Source organism: Pongo pygmaeus, chromosome 11 (genome assembly GCF_028885625.2).
Source record: "Pongo pygmaeus isolate AG05252 chromosome 11, NHGRI_mPonPyg2-v2.0_pri, whole genome shotgun sequence".
NCBI lineage: Eukaryota > Metazoa > Chordata > Mammalia > Primates > Hominidae > Pongo > Pongo pygmaeus.
In genome coordinates this window covers 53,881,358-53,893,817 of record NC_072384.2, presented here as the reverse complement: position 1 = coordinate 53,893,817, position 12,460 = coordinate 53,881,358, and the positions used below count along the sequence as shown (strand labels likewise).

Genomic DNA, 12,460 nt, shown 5'->3' with positions numbered 1-12,460 from the left:
TTAGTGGTTAAGACTGAAGAGTTGATCCTGGGGAATCGCCGCACTGTGGAGTGGGCAGCTTCTCTCCATCTTCCTCTCGCCCTGACAGACTGTCTTAGGATTCCAGTCTCAGAAGCCAGGTAGTGGGTATGGTCTATATTCTGAAAAATAATTTTTATCATTGATATGAGACTTTTAAATTTTTCTATTATTAGTCATTTTTATAAAACAGAAAGAAAAAATCCACCTCAAATCATTTCAGAATAAAAAATAAAAATAAATGCTTTAAAATCATGCATATTTTAGTGTTTCTATTTTATATATTTTGATAACAAAATTGTACTGGGAACACAACATTTTCTTGGTGCTAGGAGATATTCATAGGCACTTAATCATTTATTTAAATAATCTACAAACATGGAGGTTAAGCATAAAATACTGACGTTGTTTATCGATTTGAAATGTTAACCATTTATTTTCCAAAAAGGCAATATATACCAAAGGAAAACTAAATTGGCATATTTTAACTCTACAAAAATGTATAAATATTTAAATTTACAGCAAAAGAACAATTATATCATCTAATAATGCTGACAGTATTTAAAATCTGTCATTATGCACAATCTATTTTTATAAATGTTAACCATGTGCCAAGCATATATCTAAAACATTTTTGAAATTATTCCTTTCTAGCTGTGGCTACACTGACCAAAACAACAACAACAACAACAACAACAACAACAAAAAAGCTGAAATAGAAAAAAAACAAACAAAAAAACACATGTAATCATCAAGTTCTTTTTTCCCCCTTGTGCTATTTTTAGCTGAAATTTCAGTACAACTGGAACCAGGCAGCAGCTTACTTTCATTTTCACACCAATTGAATGCATGATGAAAATCTCATTTTTAAAAAACATTATAGATATAGCCTCAATCATCTAATTTTCCATTCTCATTCTAACTCATTAAAAACAGAATATTGAGTGATTTGTTCTCCCTAGCTAAAAACAAAAACAAAATAACTTTATATAATGTAACACAAGTATCGCAGAAGTGGTCTTTATCTTAAAGGATCCTTAAGAAAAGAGCTGCCTGAATTCACTAGTATTTCAGAGGGATTTTTCTTTTAAAACAAATACAATGAAAATTGTCTTTAGAATTTATTGACCAATATAAAACAAACTGGGCTACAAATATACACAAATTATTTAAAACACATTGCTGGTGCTCATTCAACACCATAAATTCATACAATAGCTGATATTTAGTAGCAGTTCGAACATGGTGTAGTCACAACAGATGTGTCCAGGTACTGTACATAAGAGGGGCTGATTTCACCTATTCCATATTTTGACACATTGGGGAAAATGGGCAGTGGCGGAATCCTGAAACACAAGCTGCCTTTAGATCTAATTGAATTTTTGCTGCCCAACTGAATTGGAAATTTATTCAAGATTTGCAGCAGATATCAGCCATGCAGGATGACAGCTGTAGATGGTGACGCATCCATTAAAAATTTGAATTTCTAAAATTCTTCATATTTGTGAAATCAGTACACTTTATTACTTAAGAATGCATACATGTTTTGCCTCCTCTGAGACTAGATTTAGCATCTGTAAATGAGATGCAAGTAAAATGGTTGTGAGCAGATACGATCATCATTTCTTAAGTGGTGAAACCATGTGTGGTGGGAGACAGTATTTTGAGGTTTACCGAACTAATTCAGAATATGATCCTAACCTCCCACCAAATTTTTTAAAAAGGTAAAAACAGTTCTGTTTCAGTGTAGTTATTTTTTCTCTCTCTGTACACTTTTTTCCTTTTTATTAGACTGTTTCTAAGCACCACGGCAAAATCAAATTTATGGATTGTGTTTACCAGAGTTTACAGAGATCCACTGGGAAGCCTAGAAATCTCTTTCCCTGCAGTCTTTGAAGCTCCATAACATAGAACCCAATCTTCACAGTAATAGATGGTCTAATTCTCTGTGCAAGCTGTAGGCCAATCCTTACTTTTAACTTGAAGATAATTAGAAGGAAAATGAAAGTGAGTATGTTCCATTAGTTACTACTGAAAAGGCTTTGCTTCCCTGAAACCCAGTTTGCCAAATAATGCTTGGATGTTCCTGTAATCATGCTGTTTCTAGTTTATTTCTGCTGTAGGTCTTAGTGCTTGTATTATTTTAAAGAGCTAATTTTATTTAAATTACTAGTAAGAATTTAAATATTTCTAAGTAATCAATATACTAATCATAATTTTTTTTTTTTTTTTTTTGGAGACAGTCTTGAGGCTGAAGTGCAGTGCTGTGATCCTGGCTCACTGCAGCCTCTGCCTCCCAGGTTCAAGCAATTCTCCCACATCAGCCTCCCAAGTAATTGGGATTACATGCGCGTGCCACCACATCCAGCTAATTTTTGTATTTTTAGTAGAGACAGGGTTTCGTCATGTTGGCCAGGCTGGTCTCGAGCTTCTGAACTCAAGTGATTCGCCCACCTCGGCCTCCCAAAGTGCTGGGATTACAGGCGTGAGCCACCATGCCTGGCCCCATAACATGTTTAATGAAGATATTTTTCTCATTATTGTTCCATTTCTATAATTTTTTGAGTGACGGTATTAGTTTATACTAACAATAAGGGGTCCAGGCAACACCACTTTAGATATATGATCCTTAGAAAAGTTATATTACATATCTGGGTTTCAGTCTTATTATCTATAAACAGAGAAACTAAGACAAGGTCATCTGTAAAGTCCTCTAAAAATCTCTGTAATTGTGTTTATTCCATTGACTGCATTTAGAAGATAAATTTAGTAATAGTTCTTAAGAAATCATGAAAATACATAATTTTTAAGACAATGATAACTCTCCTTTAAAAGTCAAAATCGTATACCTTCAAGTGGCCATTGGACACAACCAAAAAATAAAAACTATTTTTAGCTTAATGAAGCAACTTATATAATATAGCAGCATTTTAATAAAATTTCATATTTCATTTCCATAAGGCAGGATATTTTATCCAGAAAATTATAGTCCATAGTTTAATGTGAAGAATATTAGGAAGAAAATTAAAATTTGAAGACAAAGTTTTTGGAAATCCTGTCTAAATATATTAGCCTTTATTTTAAAATTTAAAATACAAAAAAAGTATGATACAGTAACACTTAGCAACTTTAACACACATTTTTCAGTTCATTAATTCAAGAAATATTTAGAGAATATATATGCCAGAAATACCAAATGAACAAAACTGACAAAGCCCCTGCCTTCATGGGACTTACCTTCTAGGGCATGTGATGGGCATGTTTGGGGCTGGGGAGGGGGAAGTATAGACAGAAATAAAGAAGCAAACTTACAGATTGTCAGGTACAGGGGATAGGGAACGCAGATGGGAGAAGTGTTTGTCTTACTGATAAGATAATATTTGAACTGAGATCACTAAGGGGAGCTCTCTGGGGCAGAGGGAACAAAACACTAAAGCAGGAACTTTCTTGGGAGCCATAGTGGTGTAAGTAAGAGGCAGAATAATAAGAGATAAGAGATGGTGTTAGAAAAAGGTAGAATTGCATGTGTGTGTGTGTGTGTGCATGTGTATGTATGTGTGGTGAGTGGTGTGGACGTGTAGAGGGGTAACACTCATGAAGGACCTTGAAGGCCACTGGAGGGAGAAGTCATTGGAAGATTGTGAGCAGGGAAGTGACACAATCAAATTCATGGTTAACAGAATCACTATGGCTGTTGGATTAAGATTGTTCAAGACAAGGACTGGTAAATTAGGGAACTAAATAATAAGCATATTGCGATTAAAAAGGTTAGAGGTAGTGACACCTAGTGGATATGGTGGCAAGTCATTCTTTTCTAGTTATATTTCAAAGGTAGCATCAAGGGGATTTGCTGTTGGATTAGATGAAAGTTGAAACAGAAATAGAGGAGTCAAAAGCAACTTTCAGTTTTTGACCTGAGCATCTGGAAGGTTGAAGTTGCATTAACTGAGATGGAGAAGACCACAGAAGAGACTGGTTTGAAATATGTCAGTCTAGCTCCATAAATAAGGGATAAGACAAGTGCATTATGAATCCAATCATGGTTTTAACTTATTGTACTGAAGACAATAAACATTTTTGTAAACAAATTAAATGTTAGTCATTGCTTTCTAGTGTTGGATGTTTTATAATATTTTATGCCACTTTTTGTTAGATACTATAATGGCACGTGTTCAAGCCATCTGAAGATTCTTTAAAAATTCTTTTCTAACAGGAAACTCATGTAGTTTTAGTTTTCTCACCATGACCATAATGAACTTTCACATATTTAAAATTCTGCTAAAATGTTTCAAGTTCAGCTTTGATGGGGTAGCTGTATTTATAAAAATTTGCCATTGACCATTTTCTACATAACATGCATTTTGACTGACAAAGCAATAAGTGGAACATATGGTATACATGAGTCCTTGAGAGTTGAAGCTTTTTCAACTTAAGCAATAATGCTGTGCAGGGTCTTTTTACCTTAGTAAGGAGTAGAGGAAATGAGGGGAGAAAAGGAGTGTAAAAATGAAAAATGGGAATTTTACATGAGGCCTCAATGGAGTTGAGAGGTTGCTATTAATTTAAGGCAATGGTTCACTGCCTCTTGGGAGTCATAGCCTTCTTTCCAAGTTTGCTGTGAGCGACATACTCCCACCTCAGAAAAAAATGCCCTGATATTCAACATTTTGCTTACAATTTTAGGAAATTCACGGATTCCCAGAGAGCTCATGGTGAGGGGTGTCTATATTTAAAGAACAAACCTGAAATGCTCCAGGTTGTAGATTCTTCCCTACGGTTGTACCAATAAAAAGTCAAAAGAGGAAGGAATATCAGTTGCAAAAATCATTTAAGATTTTACTGACCATCAGAAAGTGTCATTTTCATTATAAAGCAGTGTATGTGCATGTCAGACACATGGAGAGTTTGTATGCAGTCAAAATGATTAATCCTTTCTATAAGAGCTTTTTAAGTAAAGATGAGGACCAAAGAAGTGGAATCTTCTGCTCCAGAAAACATTTCTTCCATTTTTCCTCTCAAATTTCTCTTAGCTGCTGAGTGCATTTATAATGAATAACATGCATATATAGGGCAACTCTATGAGCATTTTAAATGATATCAAATATAAAAACTTATTAGCAAAAATCTGATCTTTTTTTCCTTTTCATGGCCTCTGCTAATGTATTTTGAACATAAAAGGTTTTAAGATGAGAAAAGGTGAATCTAGCCTAAATGTAACTATATTCCTTGGGCCATAATATATGGCAAACAATATATAGCAGTTTGATTACAATAAAAGTTTAATGAATGTGTATTGAGTTTATTCCCCTGGTGATAAAATTTTTAGATATTGGAGCATAGCACTGAAAGGTATTCTTTAACATAGAAAATGAAAATGACAGTGGTAACTTAACTAAAATCTTTAAGTGCAATAGAGTTAAAAATTAAGTCTAAAATTCTCCCTTTCACCTGCAATTCTGTACAGCATCAATGGCACACCACTGTCTACAGAGTGAAGAGAAAAGGGATGGTAGAGTTTGTGGACACCAAGATCTTGGTTAAGAATTGAGTTTCCAACATAAACTCTGGGAGCAAGATTGTTTAGTTTCAGCCTGTGTTAGGAATGATTGCAACCCACTTTGAGTTCTCTCACAATGATTGAAGTGCTGCAGATTAGACTCATCTTGTTCCCCTCAATGCTTCACGGATTTCTTTTTTAATGTACTTTAAATTGAATTTAAAAAGTTTCCTTCTCTTTTTTGAATTCACATTGGTTTAAATGTGATGCTTCTGTAAAGGCTCTATGAATTCAATATCCAATGTAATGTTTTTCCTTGTCCAAAACTTGGAGCATTTTGTAAGATGAATTCACCATTCAGAAATAATTTAATATGTGGCCCTGTTGTAGACACAGATATCAAACATGTTTCCATGAAGGATCAGTAAAAAGAGTGAGTTTATAAAGCAACTGATAATATTTCATAATGAAGATTTTATAAGGCATTTACATTATCTCTTTCAATCACCATGACAACCAAAAATAAAATAACCTCCAATTAACCCTATGACATGAGTGCAAGAAAGATTTTTCTTAAAGCAAACACAATTTGTTTTACAAGTTGTTGTTAATAATAGTTTGCTATTATTTATATTTTTATGTGCTCTGATCAGGTACAAATTTTAGGGAAATAAGCAAACATTTCTAGAAACGAATTAGAAATAATTGTGTTTTAGAATACTAAAAGGATTTTTAAAACTTTCAATTCAGCAAAGTTAATATTTTCCCCCAATTGAAATAATGGAAAAACAAAAGCGTAGACACTTTCATGGCTTGGAGGACATGATCTTCATGTGCCCAAGGTCATGTTTCTTAGCAGCCACTGTTGGGATCTGCTTCCACTACAGTCCTGCATTGTAGGCACCATTTTGTCTTCCTCAGAAGGTTCATCGAGACACTGGTTACTGTTAACATGTCGCAACGTGAGTCTCTGTAAAAGATAACCAATAATCAGTGCAGCTTATTTCATCTTTAGCTTCACTAGCACATCAGATAAAATCTGTTCTTTAAAAAATCCTTTATTTTTATAGTATAATACACTGTGATAGGTTTGTAAAAGGAACTGTGCGCAGGTGTCCCTGGATTAATTATTATACAACTTTGACTGTTATGAAGTCGTCATTGTCTAATATACCTTTATTTGCAGATGGCTAAAGAAACTGACTGACATTTATCAAGCATTGCCAAGAATTCAGGCTCCTTTGCAAAAAGCCCATTTGTGAGCTCTGAGTTCAGTTGAGGACTGCAAATATTAACAAGCTTTTGCAAAAGCTTAGTTTTCTTAGGCATGTGTTATTCAGTAACCATTTGGTAAACATGCAAATAGATGGCACAGCTGTGACCCAAATGAACAAAACTGCTAGAGATGTTCCCATTTCAAAATACTAAACAAGCTATAGTATCTGTGACTGTAAGACATTCATTGTAGAAAGTGATTATCAGAGCAAAAAATAATCTGTCTTACTTGATAAAATCCTTACAATAGTTTGGTCTGTATTTTTAAGAATCTTAAAAATATAACAAATAAAAACGGGCATGATGATCACATATTTTTAAACATATTTATATTTTAGTTTCTTCATAAATTCCAGTAATTGTATGTTAAACAGTCATTATATATCTTCTCTTTGGCATTTTTACATACATTGGAAATCACATTTTTGGACTTTTCAGATATACATTTTAAATCAACATGATTTATACATACTAATTATATATATTTCTGCTATTTCATGGGCAATACCTAGGATCATATTATATGAAAACCGCTCCAACCAGAAGCGAAGTATTTGAATGTATGAGAGATGATTTGCAAATATCTCTTGCAAATAGCACTCTAGATAATTTTTTTGCAAATTACCAAAATTAAAGGTAAACAAAATGTTTTTTTTTTTTTTTTGGCACTTGATACTACATTGAAAATGAGATGAAAGTAAATGTAAGGGGTGGGCAATAAAAATGGTAGAGAAACAGCAGCCAGACGATTGTAATTTGCTTAGATTAGGACTGAAAACATCGTGGACTGCACTGTTGTAAGAAACGATGGAATGGAGAACAGGTTTGTGGTGGAAGAGGCCTAAGAGACAGCAAGCAGGAAATTAAAAGAGAAAGGCAATTAGATACAAAGGAGATTTCAAGATTGAGACTTTTGTTGTTGCTCTTTCAAAACATGGAATCAAGCTATTTACACTAAAAAACAAAGAAAGGAATAAATGGCCAAAGATAGGCAAGAAGATGGCTGATTTATGCTTATTATGCCAGAAATTCAACCAGTAGCCAGCTTGAAAAGATAAAGATACATAACAAAAACAGTATGTATATTTTCTAGACATTTCTAGTTAAAAATCAACAAAATTGTTTCATTTTTGTTACGTACCTGTGGTCTTTTGTGTATATATTCTCTTTCAAAAATATCACTTACCATTGCATACTTCTATTAGATCCCTTTTTTAAAAAAGTATGATTTTTCATATATCAAATATGTCATTGCCCATTAAGCTACCCCGGAAAGCACTCCCAGTGTCTTATTGCAATTGATCACATATCATAGTAGTTGAATGCTTTGATCAATTATCAGTTACTTTAGTTCAAAATATAGCACAGACTTGAGATATTTCTTTAAGGATCATGTTGAATAGATGCTGTCAACTGCACAAATAATAATTTTAAAAACACTAGTTATTTTTGTTCTTTCTAAACAATATATGATTTATTTGAAGGAATTCACTAATAGTCAAAACCCACTGCTGCAGAGACAAACAACTAAATACTTCTCCTTTATAATGTAGTGCAGTGGAAAACCAGACCTTTTAGGCTCAGGTAAATTCCTGTCCTTTACTTACTGGCTGTGAACACTCAGGCATGTTTCAAATTATTCTGAGGAATCATGTTCTTTGTCAGAAAATACTTAGACTTAAATATGCTTACAAATATCCTTTTTCCCTTTTGTTTAAAAAATTTGACCTTCAGTCAACTATCTAACTGTAATCCCCTGGCAACCTTGAAAGGGTAAAAATGTTAACTATGTTCCTAGGCTACATTGTTTATGGTAAAAGTGAACTCTGATTGATAAACTGCATCTGCAACTGATAAGTTGCATACATATACTAACAGAAAAGCAAACTTTGGGCTTTTCTAAATGCAGACTTGTAATTCTATATGTTTTATTTCGTTCCTGGAAGCTAGGCCTATGGAGTTGTCACAAGGAAAGATCATCTTCTGTGAGGATAAGGCAAATAAGCCAGGATGGTTTTGACATCTGCCTGATGTGGATCTCATCTCCTTGCAACAGACTGTCACCTGTAAAGAAGGCTGTAAGAACTGCTAAGGGAACTGCTCCAATTTCTCCTATGGAGAGAAGCACTCTGTGGTCTCTGCTCTAGCACTCTATGGTAGACTTGTGAGAAGAAATATTTAGTTAAGCCTAAACCTCCTTTTTTGGCACTGCACGTATCAGGATTGGTTGCTCTGAAAGCAAACTAACATAATACACATAAATTGCTTTGTACATAAGTTCTCTTTGTGCAAAAGACCTAGACTTTTCCAGCTTTACCAACTCTTACATTTGGAATGTCTTTGGCTTGAATATAGTTCTAATTAAAATAGTACCCCATATATTGTCCCCTCATCCATAATTTCATTTCTAGCCTTGTTACAAGACTTCTGAGCTCAATTGTTTCCTCCACTAACAATCTTTAAGTGGTTCATTTGAACCAGAAAAATGCCCCAATCTTCCTTATGTTCTCATTGTGAGGTCTGGGACAAAGTAAAATCCTTTAATTATTGGATAATACACTCCTTAAAACTAAAAGCTAGGACATGTTCTTATTTGCACTCCTTACAAGAATTTCATATCAGTTTGTTGACTTGACCTGTATAATGATTCATTTTATTGCTTGCTGAAAAGATAGTCACAAATCATACAAGTGAGAGATAAAAGATACAACTTAAAAAATATTGTTTCACTTAGGCAACCACAAAGAAATGCTTAGAAATAATTTTCTTTATAAAGGTATTAAAATCACATCTTAGTCTTTAATAATGTGTTTGCTTAGTGTTTTAATTAAAATAATAAGATACTTTAGAAAGGATATGCCATATTTGCATTTAACCAAAGTATCTGAATAAAAAGAAACGAAAATAAATGATTTCAGTGTCTTAGAAACAATCCTTTCTTTGGCCCTGTTAGTTTTTTAATTGATTTTTTTCAGATCTGATGACGCAGAACCTGTTGTTATATAGACATGGCTATAGTTCACCTCAAGAGAGATAATATTTCATAATATCGTTCATCAAGTATATTTAGGCATATATATGTTTAAAATAAAGAAAAAAAACCAAAAAACCCCTACTCATTAAGGATAGACTAAACACAACTTAATATATGCAGTCCCCAAATTAATAAGTAGCTAGGAAGTAAAAGAGAGTTAACTCCATGGAGAAAAGGTCATACAAGTTTTTCTTAACCACATTTTAAAGGAGTTTCCAGATTTCAGTAACTGAACATAACAAAAATACTGAAATAAATTTAATAAAATCTGCAACACAAACCTCCAAAAATCATTAGAGAATGTAATCAGTAGAATTCCCAAAAATATTTCTAAAAATTTCCATTCTTGTATAGTTTCTTAGTAGCCATTTTTGCAAAGTGCTATCATTACAGGTTTCCACAGTAGGATGCTGGGAGCCATCAGCTACTTTGTTCACTGAGAGACAAGACTGGGTGATTATATGAAGAAGAGTGTGGGTCTGTTTGACAAAGAAAATAATGAATAATGACGAAATCAAGTACAAAGACAGTAATAAATCAATCATCCTAGGCAACATGCAATTTCTACTGGATAAAGATGGAAGGCACATGTCACAATAATTGCATCCATGGAGCTGTGAGCCACATTTTTCTAGATGGCTTTAATATCAACCCTATAAGGAAGGAGTAAATGAAGATAAGACTGAGAATATGGAGAGGGCCTTACGATTAAATGATGAAATATTTTTGGCAAAAGTTATTTTAGATATAAAAGATTATATTCTCAGCCTTCATTCTAGTAATACAATGCTTTTTAGTACCAGATGAGTTATTTGTGAGTGGATATTCAAAATAGTTGATTAGTCCAACTATGGCCCTTGGCCTCCTCATTCTTTCACCCTAAAATTAAATAAATATCAGGGACAAATTCGGAGGATAATTTAGCTTTAAGGCTTTACTTTGAACAGTATGGTACTCAAATTGCTCCCACTTATGTTTTTACAAGGCTAACCTGGTTGTGTTCCACATGTACATTGCCACCTTTGTTAGATGTCAATTAGAAAGGTAGGTAATGAAGGGAGGAAAAAGAAAAAGATCAACTCTTAATCTAATTCTCCAAACAATTTTAATTAATTAATTTATCTGTCTGTTTCTTGCTCTCCATCTATTTCCTCCATAGGAACATAAGCTCCAGGAAAGCTACAGACTATGGCCACCAACATCTTGAAGCTCAGTGCCTGCCCTTGGGAAACACTAAGTAAGTCTGTTGATTCAAACACTTAGTGAAAGACCAGTGCAGACAATAAATCCTGTTAAAATTAAGCTACTTCTCTCAGGCAGCTTAATGAACACAAATCATTGGATTTATGTTTTCAAGGATTTATCTTCCACAGTAAAATAGTATATAATTTGTAAAGAAAGAAAAAATAACATTGTATTCATAATATTAACTATGTAGTTAATATTAAAACTGTAACTATAAATAATATTGTTAACTATATAGCTTGATTTTTTTAAGAAGACTAGTTTATATTTTTGTTTTTAAACCAAACATGAATTTTCCATCCATACTGTTCAAAACTTCTAGGCTAGATCATCCTCTACTCTCAGTGATATTTCTCCTTGTAGTGAACTTTTCTTGGAAAATGCCACTTTAATATCAAATATATTAGTGTAAATGATGTTAATTTCATTTGTAATATAAAAGAAAAATTATTTTTATGACATAAAACAAAAACAAAATGATTTTGCTTATCCTCCGGAAACATGACCCCAGGGCATAAATACAATATAGAATTTTCATTAAAAAACATGACCGTAATATATGTCCCCCAAAGGTGTTTATCAAATGAATGGCCATGAAAAAATAGTCAAAGAACTTTCATTCCAGGTACTTCTAAAAAGCCATAGCCCAGAAGAAAAATTACAAATCTTGTCCTTATTGAGACAAAAATTATTTTTCATTTAAAAACACAAAATTATTTAGTGTCTTCATTTGCTTGAAAACAAAGCATAGTTCATTTTTTTCTGAGTATGCTGTTTGAAAAGATAACAATTATTAATATTGTATGTATGTTCTAATAATTTTATGTATTTATATAATTGAGGTCATATAATAAAATATTCTTTTATTCATGTTGTAGGCATTTTTTTCTATCATTAAAATAATCTACACACTTACTATTAAGAAATAAACTATTTCTCTAAAATGAATTTGCCAAAATCCATTTAACTTTTTGATTTGCAGGGAATATCTTTCCAATTTGGAGCTATTGCAAATAACAAAAATATATTGTATTTCAGAGATATTTGATCAATATATTGATATTCACAGATATTTGCCATTATTAATAATACTTGGCAACTATCTCTGAACATCAATGTCTACATGCGTCATTATTTCTTTGGAAATAATTCTTAGAAGTGAAATTACAAGGTCAAATACATGAACACTTTAACACATATCAGCAAAGTCCTTTAAAATATATCTGTAACAGTAATTTTGTAATAATAGCAGCAGCAGCTAACACTTCTTTTGCTTGCTATCTGTCAGGATACTTTACGGGTGTCAGTCTCACTGCATCTTCACCAATATTATATGTTGCTACTAAAAACATTTCTTGCCGTATTGAAAGGATAAACAAGAAATGAATACA

General features: G+C 32.9%; 1 protein-coding gene across 7 annotated transcripts in view; it reads right to left on the bottom strand.

Annotated features, from left to right (window-relative positions):
• Positions 1–335: 335 nt before the first annotated feature.
• Positions 336–12,460, bottom strand: part of GALNT13 (polypeptide N-acetylgalactosaminyltransferase 13) — a 585,401-nt gene continuing 573,276 nt past the window's right edge. For 3 of the 7 annotated variants that reach the window (XM_063647484.1, XM_063647481.1, XM_054478804.2), the window contains one exon: positions 611–6,485. In XM_063647484.1, coding sequence (XP_063503554.1) covers positions 6,345–6,485 — 141 coding nt within the window. In that variant the 3' untranslated portion in view covers positions 611–6,344. Of the gene's footprint in view, positions 6,486–12,460 lie in introns of all 7 variants that reach the window. The other 4 variants (XM_063647482.1, XM_063647483.1, XM_063647485.1 and 1 more) reach the window with 2 other exon arrangements.